The sequence below is a fragment of the Eschrichtius robustus genome, chromosome 8, assembly GCF_028021215.1.
Source record: "Eschrichtius robustus isolate mEscRob2 chromosome 8, mEscRob2.pri, whole genome shotgun sequence".
Classification (NCBI taxonomy): domain Eukaryota; kingdom Metazoa; phylum Chordata; class Mammalia; order Artiodactyla; family Eschrichtiidae; genus Eschrichtius; species Eschrichtius robustus.
Window position 1 is genome coordinate 58,974,198 of NC_090831.1, and position 19,409 is coordinate 58,993,606.

At 36.1% G+C, this 19,409-nt stretch overlaps 1 protein-coding gene across 3 annotated transcripts in view; it reads left to right on the forward strand.

Annotated features, from left to right (window-relative positions):
* Positions 1-19,409, forward strand: part of SNX13 (sorting nexin 13) — a 143,728-nt gene that overhangs the window by 103,190 nt on the left and 21,129 nt on the right. For all 3 annotated transcript variants that reach the window (XM_068550559.1, XM_068550557.1, XM_068550558.1), the window contains exons 19-20: positions 7,462-7,569; positions 9,486-9,596. In XM_068550559.1, coding sequence (XP_068406660.1) covers positions 7,462-7,569; positions 9,486-9,596 — 219 coding nt within the window. The remainder of the gene's footprint in view (positions 1-7,461; positions 7,570-9,485; positions 9,597-19,409) is intronic.

Consider the following 19,409-nt stretch of genomic DNA (forward strand, 5'->3'; position numbering starts at 1 on the left):
CTGGCCTGGCTTAGATCATCACCGGTGCTACTGCTGTCCTACATTCCTCCCAGATCACATGCCAGCCTCCCACTGCTTCTCAGAGCTCGATTTAAGTAACCAAGAGGCTCGTCTCCTGAGTTTGAGAACTTCCCTTGCTCCGCTGTCTTGTATTCCAGATTGTCCTACCCATCTTGCCCATGAGACCGTGAGCTCCCTGAGGCAAGAATCTCATCTTTCTTATACTCCATTCTGTCACCGGCACCAAGAACAGCCTGGAACGGACCGTGTGGCTGACAGGGTCTTCGTGCTCTGGCCGGGTGTCAGGCCTGTGCCTCTGAGGTGGGAGAGCCGAGTTCAGGACATTGGTCCACCAGAGACCTCCCGGCTCCACGTAATATCAAACGGTGAAAGCTCTCCCAGAGATCTCCATCTCAACGCCAAGACCCAGCTCCACGCAACGACCAGCAAGCTACAGTGCTGGACACGCTATGCCAAACAACTAGCAAGACAGGAGCACAACCCCTCCCATTAGCAGAGAGGCTGCCTAAAATCATAAAAAGGTCACAGAGACCCCAAAACACACCACCAGACACGGCCCTGCCCACCAGAAAGACAAGATCCAGCCTCATCCACCAGAACACAGTCACCAGTCCCCTCCGCCAGGAAGCCTACACAACCCACCGAACCAACCTTACCCACTGGGGGCAGACACCAAAAACAACGGGAACTATGAACCTGCATCCTGCAAAAAGGAGACCTCAAACACAGTAAGTTAAGCAAAGTGAGAAGACAGAGAAACACACAGCAGATGAAGGAGCAAAGTAAAAACCCACCAGACCAAACAAATGAAGAGGAAATAGGCAGTCTATCTGAAAAAAAATTCAGAGTAATGATAGTAAAGATGATCCAAAAACTTGGAAATAGAATGGAGAAAATACAAGAAACGTTTAACAAGGACCTAGAAGAACTAAACAGCAAACAATGATGAACAACAAAATAAATGAAATTAAAAATTCTCTAGAAGGAATCAATAGCACAATAACTGAGGCAGAAGAACGGATAAGTGACCTGGAAGATAAAATAGTGGAAATAACTGCCGCAGAGCAGACTAAACAAAAAATAATGAAAAGAATTGAGGACAGTCTCACAGACCTCTGGGACAACATTAAACACACCAACATTCGAATTATAGGGGTCCCAGAAGAAGAAAAGAAAAAGAAAGGGACTGAGAAAATATTTGAAGAGATTATAGTTGAAAACTTCCCTAATATGGGAAAGGAAATAGTCAGTCAAGTCCAGGAAGCGCAGAGGCCTGTACAGGATAAACCCAAGGAGAAACACGCCAAGACACATATTAATCAAACTATCAAAAATTAAATACGAAGAAAAAATCTTAAAAGCAGCAAGGGAAAAGCAACAAATAACATACAAGGGAATCCCCATAAAGTTAACAGCTGATCTTTCAGCAGAAACTCTGCAAGCCAGAAGGGAGTGGCAGGACATATTTAAAGTGAAGAAAGGGAAAATCCTACAACCAAGATTACTCTACCCAGCAAGGATTCATTCAGATTCGATGGAGAAATTAAGACCTTTACAGACAAGCAAAAGCTAAGAGAGTTCAGCACCACCAAACCAGCTTTACAACAAATGCTAAAGGAACTTCTCTAGGCAGGAAACACAGAGAAGGAAAAGACCTACAATAACAAACCCAAAACAATTAAGAAAATGGTAATAGGAACATACATATCGATAACTACCTTAAATGTAAATGGATTAAATGCTCCAACCAAAACACATAGACTGGCTGAATGGATACAAAAACAAGACCCGGTATATATGCTGTCTACAGGAGACCCACAAGAAAGAAATCATAAATTTCAGATCAGAAATAAATAAAAAAGAAATGAAGGAAACAGTAGGAAAGATCATTAAAACTAAAAGTTAGTTCTTTGAGAAGAGAAACAAAATTGATAAACCGTTAGCCAGAGTCATCAAGAAAAAAGGGAAAAGACTCAAATCAATAGAATTAGAAATGAAAATGGAGAAGTAACAACTGACAGTGCAGAAGTACAAAGGATCATGAGAGATTATTACAAGCAACTGTATGCCAATAAAATAGACAACCTGGAAGAAATGGACAAATTCTTAGAAAAGCACAACCTTCCGAGACTGAACCAGGAAGAAATAGAAAATATAAACAGACGAATCACAAGCACTGAAATTGAATCTGTGATTAAATATTTTCCAACAAAAAAAGCCCAGCACCAGATGGCTTCACAGGCGAATTCTATCATACATTTAGAGAAGAGCTAACACCTATCCTTCTCAGAGTCTTCCAAAATATACCAGAGGGAGGAACACTCCCAAACTCATTCTATGAAGCCACCATCACCCTGATACCCAAAACAGGCAAAGATGTCACAAAGAAAGAAAACTACAGACCAGTATCACTGATGAACATAGATGCAAAAATCCTCAACAGAATACTAGCAAACAGAATCCAACAGCACATTAAAAGGATCATACACCATGATCAAGTGGGGTTTATCCCAGGAACTCAAGGATTCCTCAGTATATGCAAATCAATCAGTGTGATACACCATCTTAACAAATTGAAGGAGAAAAACCATATGATCATCTCAATAGATACAGAAAAAGCTTTCGACAAAATTCAAAACCCATTTATGATAAAAACTCTCCAGAAAGTAGGCACAGAGGGAAGTTACCTCAACATAATAAAGGCCATATATGACAGACCCACAGGCAACATCGTTCTCAATGGTGAAAAACTGAAACCATTTCCTCTAAGATAGGAACAAGACAAGGTTGTCTACGCTCACCACTATTATTCAACATAGTTCTGGAAGTTTTATCCACAGCAATCAGAGAAGAAAAAGAATTAAAAGGAATCCAAATCGAAAAAGAAGTAAAGCTGTCACTGTTTGCAGATGATATGATCCTATACATAGAGAATCCTAAAGATGCTACCAGGAAACTACTAGAGCTAATCAATGAATTTGGTAAAGTAGCAAGATACAAAATTAATGCCCAGAAATCTCTTGCATTCCTATACACTAATGCTGAAAAATCTGAAAGAGAAATTAAGGAAACACTCCCATTTACCATTGCAACAAAAAAAAATAAAATACCTAGGAATAAACCCACCTAAGGAGACAGGAGACCTGTATGCAGAAAACTATAAGGTAGTGGTGAAAGAAATTAAAGATGATACAAACAGATGGAGAGATATACCATGTTCGTGGATTGAAAGAATCAACCTTGTGAAAATTACTCTACTACCCAAAGCAATCTACAGTTTCAACGCAATCCCTATCAAACTACCAGTGGCATTTTTCACAGAACTAGAACAAAAAATTTCACAATTTGTATGGAAACACAAAAGACCCCGAATAGACAAAGCAATCTTGAGAAAGAAAAACGGAGCTGGAGGAATCAGGCTCCCGGACTTCAGGCTATACTACAAAGCTACAGTAATCAAGACAGTGTGGTACTGGCACAAAAGCAGAAACATAGATCAGTGGAGCAGGGTAGAAAGCCCAGAGATAAACGCACACACATAATGGTTACCTTATGTTTGATAAAGGAGGCAAGAATATACAGTGGAGAAAAGACAGCCTCTTCAATAAGTGGTGCTGGGAAAACTGGACAGGTAGACGTAAAAGAATGAAATTAGAACACTCCCTGACACCATACACAAAAATAAACTCAAAATGGATTTAAGACCTAAAGTAAGACCGGACACTATAAAACTCTTAGAGGAAAACATAGGTAGAACACTCTATGACATAAATCACAGCAGGATCCTTTTTGACCCACCTCCTAGAGAAATGGAAATAAAAACAAAAATAAACAAATGGGACTTGATGAAACTTAAAAGCTTTTGCACAGCAAAGGAAACCATAAACAAGACGAAAAGACAGCCCTCAGAATGGGAGGAAATATTTGCAAATGAACCAACTGACAAAGGATTAATCTCCAGAATTTACAACCAGCTCATGCAGCTCAATATCAAAAAAACAAACAACCCAATCCAAAAATGGGCAGAAGACCTAAATAGACATTTCTCCAAAGAAGATATAAGATTGCCAACAAACACATGAAAGGATGCTCAACATCACTAATCATTAGAGAAATGCAAATGAAAACTACAATGAGGTATCACCTCACACCGGTCAGAGTGGCCATCATCAAAAAATCTACAAACAATAAATGCTGGAGAGGGTGTTGAGAAAAGGGAGCTGTGTTGCACTGTTGGTGGGAATGTAAATTGATGCAGCCACTATGGGGAACAGTATGGAGTTTCCTTAAAAAACTAAAAACAGAACTACCATACGACCCAGCAATCCCACTACTGGGCATATACCCTGAGAAAACCATAATTCATAAAGAGTCATGTACCAAAATGTTCATTGCAGCTCTATTTACAATAGCCAGGACATGGAAGCAACCTAAGTGTCCATCGACAGATGAATGGATAAAGAAGATGTAGCACATATATACAATGGAATATTACTCAGCCATAAAAAGAAACGAAATTGAGTTATTTGTAGTGAGGTGGATGGACCTAGAGTCTGTCATACAGAGTGAAGTAAGTCAGAAAGAGAAAAACAAATACCATATGCTAACACATATATATGGAATCTGAAAAAAAAGAAAAAAGAAAAATTGGTCATGAAGAACCTCGGGGCCGGTCGGGAATAAAGACACAGACCTACTAGAGAATGGACGTTAGGACACGGGGTGGGGGAAGGGAAAGCTGGGAGAAAGTGAGAGAGTGGCATGTACATATATACACTACCAAATGTAAAACTGATGGCTAGTGGGAAGAAGCCGCATAGCACAGGGAGGTCAGCTCGGTGCTTTGTGACCACCTAGAGGGGTGGGATAGGGAGGGTGGGAGGGAGACGCAAGAGGGAGGGGATATGGGGACATATGTATATGTATAGCTGATTCACTTTGTTATAAAGCAGAAACTAACACACTATTGTAAAGCAATTATACTCCAATAAAGATGTTAAAAAAAATTAAATTAAGATATACAGTGTAAAAAAAAATCACATAGCTCATATATCTCTCTTTTTATTTACTTGCGAATTTATGGGGATTTGGTATAATACGAAATTTTCTTTGTGTGAATACTTGTAATCTTTTTCTGTTCCAGACAGATAATTTTAAAAGGAATTTGGTTAATTTAGACTAACAAAATAACTGTTACATTTAATTTTTTATTAGTAAGTTTTAATATTTTAAAGTTTTGGAAATAAATTGTTGCTTTGCTGAGTACTGTTATATTGCCTTGGTGTTTTAGTTTGCTAGGTCTGCCATAACAAAATAACATAGACTGAGTAGCTTAAACAGCAGAAATTTATTTTCTCATAGTTCTGAGAGCTAGAAGTCCAAGTTCAAGGTGTTGGCAAGTTTCGTCTCTCTTGAGGCGTGTCTCCTTGGCTTTCAGATGGCCCCCTTCTTGATGTGGCCTCACATGACTTTTTCTTTGTGTGCTCACATCCCTTGTGTCTCTTTGTAGGTCCAAATTCCCTCTTTTAAGGGCTTTGATTTGATTTAAGTGCCTCTCTAAAGGCCCTGTCTCCAAATACAGCCACATTCTGAAGTATTGGAGGTTAAGGTTTCAACATACGATTTTTTAGGGAATAAAACATACTGGTAATGCCTGAATAAACTATGCATTCTATAAAATTGAGTCAGTAGTTTAAGATACCATGGATAAGTCCTATTCTAGGAAACTAAATATCTTTTAGGACACCTTGAAAACTGTAAATGTACTTCTATAAGGTGTCATTTTTTAAAAAATTAATTCATAAAACCAGGTACTCTGTACATTCATTCAGTGTGGACCCATTCTAATACTTCGTGAACCACCCAACTTGTGACTGTCACTGCAGCATAACATTTTCCCTGTAAATCAGGGGTCCCCATCCCCCAGGCCGCAGACCACTATTGGTCTGAGGCCTGTTAGGAACCGGGCCGCACAGCAGGAGGTGAGCAGAGGGCAAGGGAGTGAAGCTTCATCTGCCGCTCCCCATTGCTCGCATTACCGCCTGAACTATACCCCCACCCGCCCCGCCCTGGTCCGTGGAAAAATTGTCTTCTGTGAAACTGGTCCCTGGTGCCAAAAACGGTTGGGGACCACTGCTGTAAATGACCTCCCCCTCCCCCCCCTTTTTTTTTTCGCCTTGGCTAGGACGAAAGAGCTGCTTTTAAGTTTCATGCATTAACATGTAATGAACTTGTTCGCATTATAGCTCCAAGCGACCATCTGATTTGCCATTCCATTTAATAATTTATCAGAATCTTCCAGTTTCGGGATGAAAATTATCCTACACCTTTTCATTTCCTCTTTTCTTTAATCTCTGCACCAGGAATGAGTTTTCTTTACAGAAGCATTGTTGTTTTTAAACAAAGAATGGTTTTAGAAAGTTTGTTGCACTTCTGGATGTGTATCACAAAGGAAAAGCAATGAGGCTGCTCATTGAAGTTTTAGATACTAGGTATTGCTGGCCAATCACAATCCTTCGCTCAGCGACTTTGCTCTTCCACTTTGTCAGCAGCTGGTATGGTTAAAATCTGTGCTTCATCAAGGCACAGTAGATTCCTACATATCTGGACTTTTGAAGGTGGAGTCTGTAAATGCTAGATTTCAAGTATGTACACTTACTTTTTGTTTGTGGCTTTACAAAGATAAGATATATACTTGATAGCTTTTAATTTGTTTTTTTCTTAGTTATCTATGAGTTTATTTTTCATGTAGTTTCATGTAGGAGAAGAAGAAGTATGTGTTGTACTGGTTATATATAGAGAGTTATGATATAGCTGTAATCTATATTTTGAAATTTGCTTTTTCTTCCTTTAATAATTAGCTATTACAGTGATTAACTGATTTGAAGTCATCAATATAAAATATTTCTTTGAGTTTTTTTTAACAAACCAGGAACTCATAACTTTGATTATTAAAAATTTTTTGGCTAATACTTTATTCACAAGATAAAGGGTTGTTAAGCAAAATATATTTTTTACGTTTATTATTAATTTTAATAATATTAAAGACACATAATTTACGAATAATAATAGGAGTATTCAGTACTGTATCATAAGTTCTTTTTAGCCAATTGAATAGCAAAATATTTTTTAAAACCTTTTGTTATGAAAATTTTGAACAGTCTTAAAATCAGAGAGAGTATAAAATGAAACTCCATGTGGATATCTTCATCAGTTATCCATGTTTGTCATTCTTAGAAAATAACTTCTTTATAATAAATAACATTTGAACTGTGGTTTGGACATATTTGGACAATATTTTATATTTTCTGGTTTTGGCTTAATATATTACAGAATCTGTTCTAGATGCTTTTGATATGTAGAGAAATTGTCACTTGGAAAAAAATACTTTTCTGTTTTTGTAAAAAAAACTAAGATTACTGAATGTATTTTGTTTTCTAGTTTGAAAATCTGTCAAGCATATTAAAGCTTCCCGGTAAAAAGACTTTTAATAATATGGATAGAGATTTTTTAGAAAAGAGAAAAAAGGATCTAAATGCATATTTGCAGGTAAGTTCATGTTTATTATTACTCGTAGATTTTCATTTCAGTATAACATACAAATATAGCTGATTTCTTTATTAGCGAATGTTTGTACTATAATAGTGGGATAGCAGCCACTTTTGAGGTGCTGAGATATGACATGCAATCTGCTCAGTAATTTATAAATATTTTTCTCTGTTTATTAACTTAGAAGTTTTCTGGACACTCAGTGCTAGGAATTTTGCTTCTTCAGGTTTGGATGAATATACGCACACACTGGCAGGCACATATCCATTCTACACTACTGTAAAGTCTAGGAAGTCTAGGTATTTTACGGTAGACAGTTAAATGTTCCCAGTTCAGTAAATAGTTGCTCTTCATGATGTATCCAAAGCTAGTAGATTTTTTTTTCTTTTCCATATGGCTTATTACGTGGTATTAAATATAGTCCTCTGTATAGATTTTTATTCTCAGATAAAGTGAATAGCTGCCTGCCATGCTCCAGAATGAGTCTGAGGCTTCTAAAATTACAGGATAATTCAAGAGAGGAATAGATCCAAGGGACTTTTCTGAAGTGTAGCACGCTAAGCATGTAGATTTCTCTTCTGGAATAATGGAATAGTAAAACGTGTCTCATAGGTTACGTACTGCCTAAGCCGTTGGGACTATCAGAAATAACTTTGTTTTAGACCTGGGTACCCAAATGCCAGATTTTAATCGTATCACTTTACGGTTTTTTATACTAATGAATGATTTATAAAGTTTTCTCATCTATTAGCTCCCCACTTCTCTCTTTAGAGCAGGGGTCAGCAAATTCCAGCCAGCAGACCATATCCAGCCTGCCACCTGTTTTTAAGAGTTTATTTTATTATTAGAACACAGCCACCCATTTAGTTCAGTGCTGTCTATGACTGCTTTTACACTACTACAGCAGAGTTGAGTAGTTGCAGCAGACTCCATGCATCACAAAACCTAAAATAATAATTATATGAACCTTTACAGGAAAAGTTTGCCGACCATGTCTTAGTATTATATTTAGTGAAACTTAGCTAATACTGTACTTGATATTTTGTTTGGAAAGTTTCTCTCTCTCTCTTAAACATTTACAGGTTTAATTGGGTTTGTTTATAACCATAATTGTAATTCCATGGCATTATAATTTACTGAAAGGGTAGGAAAAACATATACATCTGCTATTACTCACCTTTGTCTTCTGGCTTAAGGCTAAATATCTGAAATCATTTATATGACTCTTGTCAAACATTTTGATTTTTTAAAATGTATTAACTTCAGTTGCATTAAAATCTGTATCAGTTATTTATAAAATTTAGAAAATAAACACCTTTTTTCCAAATCTGGGGCCATAAATTGTGTATTTTAATTGTGGCTATACTGTCTACTTCTTAGGTAATGATCTCAATATGTCAAAACATTTTTCATTGATGAGATTAAGCTAGAATGTTAGACTGTATCATTAACAGTGTAAAAGCAATATTTTGTTTTGGGCCTTCTTTATAATACTTAAAAAACTTTGAATTATTTTATGTCCTTTCTATTAGTGTTAACTTTAAAATTAGAATGTGAATAACATAACAGTTTACTGATGTGGATCTTCTTAGTATAAGTTATAAAACCTGAAAATGGAATAGAAAATAACATTTGGGGGAATTCCCTGGCGGTCTAGTGGTTACGACTCCGTGATTCCACTGCAGGGGGTATGGGTTCGATTCCTGGTCAAGGAACTAAGATCCCACATGCCGCGTGGCACAGCCAAAATAGATAGATAGGCAGGTAGATAGGAGGATAGAAAAATGTGTTAAATTTTTTTAAAAAAAATAACATTTTTACTATACATTCTTAACTTTCTAGCAGATGAAATTATAAATAATAGTTAATTTCCAGTACCCTATCAATATAAGATACCTCTTTTCTTTTCCTGTTAGTTACTGTTAACTCCTGAAATGATGAAAGCATCCCCAGCTTTGGCTCACTATGTGTATGATTTCCTTGAGAACAAAGCCTATAGTAAAGGGAAAGGGGATTTTGCTCGCAAGGTAAGCAGACCATTGCAGTGGTTTTCTTTATAGGTCTGTTTTCATACTTTGTTTTTAATAAAAGAAGATAAACTTGTATTTGTGTGTATGTTTTAAAACTAGAAAACTTTATTAAATGCTCCTTGGCCATGTTTATCTTCTATGCTTTATTAAGCCTACTATTGATAAGTATATCTAATAAATATAAACTCCTGTCTTTACATATTGATTAAAATCCAGCAAAAGCTTGCAAGAAAAAAAAAGCTTTTGAAATGATACAGTAAGGAAAGTTGGCCTAAGACAGGTCACAAGCTTTCGTTAGCTTGAGAAGGAGCTACTTCTTATTGGGAGGAAATGTCTTTTATTTGGAGTAAGGATAAGAAAAATGTTAAATAGGATATGTTCCTGAAAGTATTTGTGCCTTTTGAGTGAAATATTTATTGTTTAAAATTCTGGGGACACAAGACCTATTGAGATGCTAGCTTAAGGCAATAAATGATTTACTGCTCAAATTGGGCAAGATAGCTCACTGGGTGAGAACACAAACATTGGAATCAGGCAGCCTTTGGTTCAAATTCCTGTTCTGCCACTTATTAGCTGTGTCCTGCAAAATGTTACTTAACCTTCTGGGCCTTTAATTTTCTAAAGATTGAAGGTGTTAATCCTCAGTTTAGAGCATGTATGAATCAAATGAGATAATCTGTGTATTACAGTGCCTGTCTGAATAAAAGTTTGCTCTTAGAAGTAGTAACAATAGTAGCAGGAGCTGTAGCAGCAGTTGGGGAAGCTGGAAGTAGGAATTCTGTGTATTATTTTTGCAAGTTTTTAAAAGTCTAAAATTATTTCAAAATGAAAATTAGAAGTAAAAGACTTCCCCACCACTCGTTCCTTCTAAAAAGGCTAACTTGCTTAAAAAAGATTAAGGAATTGGTACAAAGTAAGTAAGATTAACAACTATAAGCATACTCAAGGATACTACGGTTTAACATCCAAGTGAATGCTAACATTTCTAAGTGGAATGTTTTATTTTAATAAGAAAATTCCAGGTTATGTACCTTATAATGGTAGGTAAAAAATATGGTGGCCTTATCTTTGTATTTCGTGATTGAGTTTAAATTCCAACTCTAAATGGCTTTATTGTCAATAGAGATGCATTTTAATATTCCATCTTTTTTATGTTTACCTTATTTTCTCTCTTAAGGTTGCATCAATTTTAAGATAAACTAATAAATTGATAAGAGCTTTTTGAGATAAAAGAAGCATTATATTAAATGTAGACAGTGTCTTTTTTTTACCAACCAACAGTTGTGCATGTATATATGTAATGGGTAGGCCAAACAGTTCGTTTGTTTTTTCCATAAGACGGCTCTAGTAGTGCTTAGTTGTCTTTAACTTCATTCAAAACAATTTTGTTAGATTGTATTGTGACAACTGTCATATCGGCGTGCATTAAAAAAAACACTTATCAAAATTGGTAAATTTTTGTGTAGCCGTTGTAATATTGAAGATGGAAGAAAAAAAGCAATACTTTTCGCATATTATGCTTTATTATTTCAAGAAAGGTACAAACACAACTGAAACGCAAATAAAGATTTGTTCAGTGTATGGAGAAAGTGCTGTGACTAAATGGGTCAAAAGTGGTTTGCGAAGTTACGTTCTGGAGATTTCTCGCTGGACGATGCTCCACGGTCGGTTAGAGCAATTGAAGTTGATAGCTATCAAATGGAGACATTAATTGAGAGCAGTCGACGTCATACCATGTGGGAGGTACCCAGCACACTCAAAATATCCAAATCAAGCACTGAAAATCATTTGCACCAGCTTGGTTATGTTAATTGCTTTGATGTTTGGGTTCCACATAAGTTAAGAGAAAGAAACCCTCTTGACCATATTTCCGCGTGCGATTCTCTACTTGAACTCAACGAAAACGTTCTGTTTTTAAAACAAATTGTGATGGGCAATGAAAAGTGGATACTGTACAATAATGTGGAATGGAAGAGATGGTGGGGCAAGCGAAATGAACCACCACCAACCAACTAAAGGCCGGTTTTCATCCAAAGAAGGTGATGTTGTGTATATGGAGGGATTGGAAAGGAGTTCTCTTATTAGGAGCTCCTTCCAGAAAACCAAACGATTAATTCTAACAAGCACTGCTCCCAGTTAGACCACCTGAAAGCAGCATTTGACAAAAAGCGTCCGGAATTAGTCAACAGAGAATGCGTAATCTTCCATGAGGATAACGCAAGACTGCATGTTTCTTTGATGACCAGGCAAAAACTGTTACGGCTTGGCTGGGAAGTTCTGATTCATCAGCCCCTTCAGATTTCCATTTATTTAGATCTTTACAAAATTCTCTTAATGGAAAAAATTTCAATTCCTTGGAAGACTGTAAAAGGCACCGGGAACAGTTCTTTGCTCAAAAAGATAAAAAGTTTTGGGAGGATGGAATTATGAAGTTGCCTGAAAAATGGCAGAAGGTAGTGGAACAAAAGGGTGAATACGTTGTTCAATAAAGTTCTTGGTGAAAATGAAAAATAGGGCTTTTATTTTTACTTAGAAACTGAAGGAACTTTTTGGCCAACCCAGTGTGTATGTGTGTGTGTGTGTGTGTGTGTGTGTGTGTGTGTGTATATATATATACACACACACACACATACATACATACATATATACACATTAGAGTCTAAAAATCCTTCTCAATCATTTCTGGAAATCCACAGTAACATACATTTTTCATAAATCATATTGATAATTACCAAGTTCATATTGACCTCTTTTAGATTGTCAGAATAATTTTCATGCATATCAAGAATTAGGAGTTTTCAGCTACATTTCCTTTTTGGCTAAATTGTAGTTTAATATTTTCCTTAATTATATTTCACTGGAAACTAAATAGCTGTTAGAGAAAATCACCTACTACTCAGGTTGAGAAATAATACTTTATAACACATTAACTTTGTGTTAATTTGTCTAGCTTTGCAAAATTTATGGGCCAATTCCTAGAAGAAGTAATTGACAAGCAGTCTTCCTCCATGTACACACTATCTTTCTATCCAGTTTTGTATCATGGTGTGATGGCAGTTTTAAGCTGTAGATAGGGACATAAATTTAAGTTAAAATTCCTTTGTTCATGTTTTTACCAATACAGATAACTCAACTGAGGTGATAATTGAATGAATAGGCAACATCTATGTATGTCAGGCTAAGTGTACACTTTTGCTGGCAATCCATAATTTACTCTTCTGCCTGGTAATTTGCAATTTTCTTTCTTTTTTTTTTTTTTTTTTTTTTTTTTTTTGCTTTAAACATCTGTTTTAAGACAAATTCTGATTCTGGAAACATTATCATATTGTGATGGGCTGCTTTTATGCTTCTAAATTCTGCTGCTTCAGGGTTGAGCATCATAATCACGTGTGGAGGTTTCTCCACGCCCCTTGGTTCCCCCACTCCCCACCCTCAACACAGATGATTAAGCTTTGCCCTCAGAAATTGGAGGGAAAAAAACATGGAAGAAAGAAAAGGAAAGAAAAAGAAATGGATTCTGTAGGTCTGGGGCTGCTGCACAGGCAACTATTTTCAGTTACCTAATTCATGATACAGATTTAAGTTATCTTATTTTGAAAGAGTATCAGTGGTAGTTAGCCCTATGCCTAGATAGCATTTGAGGTTGTATTCATTTAACCAACTTAAGGTTATGTTAGTTGAACCTATGTTTCTACTGCGAAGTGTAAGATATATAAAATTCTAAAATATTTTTGACAGTGTTCAAACAATTTTTAATGTAGGTTATGATTAAAGTGAAATTCATGCCTTTTATGCTTCTGAAATTCTACCTCATCTGTGAACATTAAAAGTTAGTAGAATGGTGGCAGTTTTCCCTCAAGTTGTACATTTTAAGTGTCGTATTCTCATGTTTACCTCTTTTAAGAAATCTACTTGTGTTCTTATGACTTAGAGTTACTACGGTTAAAAAAACACTTGGCAGTAATGCCAGTGTTGGAAATAATGTCCTGATTGATTTGAACACACTGTTATGGTTAACTGAGAACTACTGTATATAGAATTAGAATTACACACACACATATGTATCATTTTACACCCAAATATATGTATATAATTTTACACACAAGTGTGTGCACTCACAAGAGAGTTAACTTCATCTTCTTTACCCTTTTTAATCTCTGTATCTCTCTTCACCAGTGGTAGTGATTTTCAAGCCCTTCTTCTTCATTTCTGTCCTTCGGTTCTACTTTGAATTTGTTGTACTGTGACAGTGTCCCTCCTACACATTGTATATTCCAGCAAGCATATCTGTAAGACTGGTGGCTCTGCTTAACCCAAGGAATTACTAAAACTTTTACAGTTATCTTGAAATACACTCTTCGTTGTTATTGTTTATTGCAGTACCTATTTCACCTTCTCTAGTTTTTCTCGTTGGAAACCATGAAAGCATATTAAAGAATTTTATCTTCTTGATATCGTCTGTTAACATTGTGTTCCTTAAGCAGTGGGGTTCCATTTTTTTGCTCTTATTGCTTTTATTTTTTTTCTTTTTGCATAGAACATAACTCATTTCTGTGGTAGTTTTTATGAGATTCAATACTTTCTGGAAAATAGTCTTACAGTTTTGTTTGACTTTGGTTTTTGTGTCCCCTTTTTCTTTTCTCTCCTCCCTCCCTTCCTTTCTCTCTCTTTCTTTCATTTGTTTTGTTTGTTTTAGTCTGTTAAAAATCTCAGAGAGATTCATATGCATCTACTTTGGTTTCTTTAGATGGCTCTCTTAATTGAAATTATCTGACATTTGTACAGTCAGAAGGTCAATTTTATTTTATTTTATTTATTTATTTTTTAACACCTTTATTGGAGTATAACTGCTTTATAATGGTGTGTTAGTTTCTGCTTTATAAAAGAGTGAATCAGTTATACATATACATATGTTCCCATATCTCTTCCCTCTTGCGTCTCCCTCCCTCCCACCCTCCCTATCCCACCCCTCTAGGTGGTCACAGAGCACAGAGCTGATCTCCCTGTGCTATGCGGCTGCTTCCCACTAGCTAGCTATTTTACCTTTGGTAGTGTATATATGTCCATGCCACTCTCTCACTTTGTCACAGCTTACCCTTCCACATCCCCATCCCCATATCTTCAAGTCCATTCTCTAGTAGGTCTGTGTTTTTATTCCCATCTTGCCCCTAGGTTCTTCATGAACTTGGGTTTTTTTTTTCTTAGATTCCATATATATGTGTTAGCATACGGTATTTGTTTTTCTCTTTCTGACTTACTTCACTCTGTATGACAGACTCTAGGTCCATCCACCTCACTACAAATAACTCAGTTTCGTTTCTTTTTATGGCTGAGTAACATTCCATTGTATATATGTGCCACATCTTCTTTATCCATTCATCTGTCGATGGACACTTAGGTTGCTTCCCTGTCCTGGCTATTGTAAATAGAGCTGCAATGAACATTTTGGTACATGACTCTTTATGAATTATGGTTTTCTCAGGGTATATGCCCAGTAGTGGGATTGCTGGGTCGTATGGTAGTTCTATTTTTAGTTTTTTAAGGAACCTCCATACTGTTCTCCATAGTGGCTGTATCAATTTACATTCCCACCAACAGTTCAAGAGTGTTCCCTTTTCTCCACACCCTCTCCAGCATTTATTGTTTGTAGATTTTTAGATGATGGCCATTCTGACCAGTGTGAGATGATATCTCATTGTAGTTTTGATTTTCATTTCTTTAATGATTAATGATGTTGAGCATCCTTTCATGTGCTTGTTGGCAGTCTGTATATCTTCTTTGGAGAAATGTCTATTTAGGTCTTCTGCCCATTTTTGGATTGGGTTGTTTTTTTTTTTTGATATTGAGCTGCATGAGCTGCTTGTAAATTTTGGAGATTAATCCTTTGTCAGTTGCTTCATTTGTAAGTATTTTCTCCCATTCTGAGGATTGTCTTTTCATCGTGTTTATGGTTTCCTTTGCTGTGCAAAAGCTTTTAAGTTTCATTAGGTCCCATTTGTTTATTTTTGTTTTTATTTCCATTTTTCTAGGAGGTGGGTCAAAAAGGATCTTGCTGTGATGTATGTCATAGAGTGTTCTGCCTATGTTTTCCTCTAAGAGTTTGATAGTGTCTGGCCTCACATTTAGGTCTTTAATCCATTTTGAGTTTATTTTTGTGTATGGTGTTAGGGAGTGTTCTAATTTCATACTTTTACATGTACCTGTCCAGTTTTCCCAGCAGCACTTATTGAAGAGGCTGTCTTTTCTCCACTGTATATTCTTGCCTCCTTTATTAAAGATAAGGTGACCATATGTGTGTGGGTTTATCTCTGGGCTTTCTATCCTGTTCCATTGCTCTATATTTCTCTTTTTTGTGCCAGTACCATACTGTGTTGATTACTGTAGCTTTGTAGTATAGTCTGAAGTCCAGGAGCCTGATTCCTCCAGCTCTGTTTTTCTTTCTCAAGATTGCTTTGGCTATTCGGGGTCTTTTGTGTTTCCATACAAATTGTGAAATTTTTTGTTCTAGTTCTGTGAAAAATGCCAGTGGTAGTTTGATAGGGATTGCGTTGAATCTGTAGATTGCTTTGGGTAGTAGAGTCATTTTCACAATGTTGATTCTTCCAATCCAAGAACATGGTATATCTCTCCATCTATTTGTATCATCTTTAATTTCTTTCATCAGTGTCTTATAATTTTCTGCATACAGGTCTTTTGTCTCCTTAGGTAGGTTTATTCCTAGATATTTTATTCTCTTTGTTGCAATGGTAAATGGGAGTGTTTTCTTAATTTCACTTTCAAATTTTTCATCATTAGTGTATAGGAATGCAAGAGATTTCTGTGCATTAATTTTGTATTCTGCTACTTTACCAAATTCATTGATTGGCTCTAGTAGTTTTCTGGTAGCATCTTTAGGATTCTCTGTGTATAGTATCATGTCGTCTGAAAACAGTGACAGCTTTACTTCCTCTTTTCCTATTTGGATTCCTTTTATTTCTTTTTCTTCTCTGTTTGCTGTGGCTAAAACTTCCAAAACTATGTTGAATAATAGTGGTGAGAGTGGGCAACCTTGTCTTTTTCCTGATCTTAGAGGAAATGGTTTCAGTTTTTCACCATTGAGAATGATGTTGGCTGTGGGTTTGTCATATATGGCCTTTGTTATGTTCAGGAAAGTTCCCTCTATGCCTACTTTCTGCAGGGTTTTTATCATAAATGGGTGTTGAATTTTGTCAAAAGCTTTCTCTGCATCGATTGACATGATCATATCGTTTTCTCCTTTAGTTTGTTAATATGGTGTATCACATTGATTGATTTGCGTATATTGAAGAATCCTTGCGTTCCTGGGATAAACCCCACTTGATCATGGTGTATGATCCTTTTAATGTGCTGTTGGATTCTGTTTGCTAGTATTTTGTTGAGGAGTTTTGCTTCTATGTTCATCAGTGATATTGATCTGTAGTTTTCTTTCTTTGTGACATCTTTGTCTGTTTTTCTATCAGGGTGATGTTGGCCTCGTAGAATGAGTTTGGGAGTGTTCCTCCCTCTGCTATATTTTGGAAGACTTTGAGAAGGATAGGTGTTAGCTCTTCTCTAAATGTTTGATAGACTTCGCCTGTGAAGCCATCTGGTCCTGGGGTTTTGTTTGTTGGAAGATTTTTAATCACAGTTTCTATTTCAGTGCTTGTGTTTGGTCTGTTCATATTTTCTATTTCTTCCTGCTTGAGTCTCGGCAGGTTGTGCATTTCAAGAATTTGTCCATTTCTTCCAGGTTGTCCATTTTATTGGCATAGAGTTGCTTGTGGTAATCTCTTATGATCCTTTGTATTTCTGCAGTGTCAGTTGTTACTTCTCCTTTTTCATTTCTAATTCTATTGATTTGAGTCTTCTCCCTCTTTTTCTTGATGAGTCTGGCTAATGACTTATCAATTTTGTTTATCTTCTCAAAGAACTAGCTTTTAGTTTTATTGATCTTTGCTATCGTTTCCTTCATTTCTTTTTGATTTATTTCTGATCTGATCTTTATGATTTCTTTCCTTCTGCTAACTTTGGGGTTTTTTGTTCTTCTTTCTCTAATTGCTTTAGGTGTAAGGTTACGTTGTTTATTTGAGGTGTTTCTTGTTTCTTAAGGTAGGATTGTATTGGTATAAACTTCCCTCTTAGAACTGCTTATGCTGCATCCCAAAGGTTTTGGGTCATCGTGTTTTCGTTTTCATTTGTTTCTAGGTATTTTTTGATTTCCTCTTTGATTTCTTCAGTGATCTCTTTGTTATTAAGTAGTGTATTGTTTAGCCTCCATGTGTTTGTATTTTTTTTTTTTTACAGATTTTTTCTTGTAATTGATATCTAGTCTCATAGCGTTGTGGTCGGAAGAGATACTTGATACGATTTCAATTTTCTTAAATTTACCAAGGCTTGATTTGTGACCCAAGATATGATCTATCCTGGAGATGTTCCCTGAGCACTTGAGAAAATGTGTATTATGTTGTTTTTGGGTGGAATGTCCTATAAATATCAATTAAGTCCATTTTTTTAATGTATCATTTAAAGCTTGTGTTTTCTTATTTATTTTCATTTTGGATGATCTGTCCATTGTTGAAAGTGGGGTGTAAAAGTCCCCTACTATGATTGTGTTACTGTCGATTTCCCCTTTTATGGCTGTTAGTATTTGCCTTATGTATTGAGGTCCTCCTGTGTTGAGTGCATAAATATTTACAATTGTTATATCTTCTTCTTGGATCAATCCCTTGATCATTATGTAGTGTCCTTCTTTGTCTCTTGTAATAGTCTTTATTTTAAAGTCTATTTTGTCTGATATGAGAATTGCTACTCCAGCTTTCCTTTGATTTCCATTTGCATGGAATATCTTTTTCCATCCCCTCACTTTCAGTCTGTATGTGTCCCTAGGTCTGAAGAGGATCTTTTGTAAATAGCATATATATGGGTCTTGTGTTTGTATCCATTCAGCCAGTCTATGTGTTTTGGTTGGACCATTTAATCCATTTACATTTAAGGTAATTATCGATATGTATGTTCCTATTACCATTTTCTTAATTGTTTTATGTTTGTTATTGTAGGTCTTTTCCTTCTCTTATGTTTCCTGCCTAGAGAAGTTCCTTTAGCATTTGTTGTAAAGCTGGTTTGGTGGTGCTGAATTCTCTTAGCTTTTGCTTGTCTGTAAAGATTTTAATTTCTCCATCAAATCTGAATGAGATCCTTGCTGGGTAGAGTAATCTTGGTTGTAGGTTTTTCTCCTTCATCACTTTAAATATGTCCTGCCACTCCCTTCGGGCTTGCAGAGTTTCTGCTGAAAGATCAGCTGTTAACCTTGTGGGGATTCCCTTTTGTGTTATTTGTTGTTTTCCCCTTGCTGCTTTTAATATTTTTTCTTTGTCTTTAATTTTTGCCAGTTTGATTAATATGTGTCTTGTTGTGTTTCTCCTTGGATTTATCCTGTATGGGACTCTCTGTGTTTCCTGGTCTGGATTAACTATTTCCTTTCCCATATTAGGGAAGTTTTCAACTATAATCTCTTCAAATATTTTCTCAGTCCCTTTCTTTTTCTCTTCTTGTTCTGGGACCCCTATAATTCGAATGTTGGTGCGTTTAATGTTGTCCCAGAGGTCTCTGAGACTGTCCTCAGTTCTTTTCATTCTTTGTTCTTTATTCTGCTCTGTGGTAGTTATTTCTACTATTTTATCTTCCAGGTCACTTATCCGTTCTTCTGCCTCAGTTATTCTGCTATTGATCCCTTCTAGAGAATTTTAAATTTCAGTTATTGTGTTGTTCATCACTGTTTGTTTGCTCTTTAGTTCTTCTAGGTCCTTGTTAAAC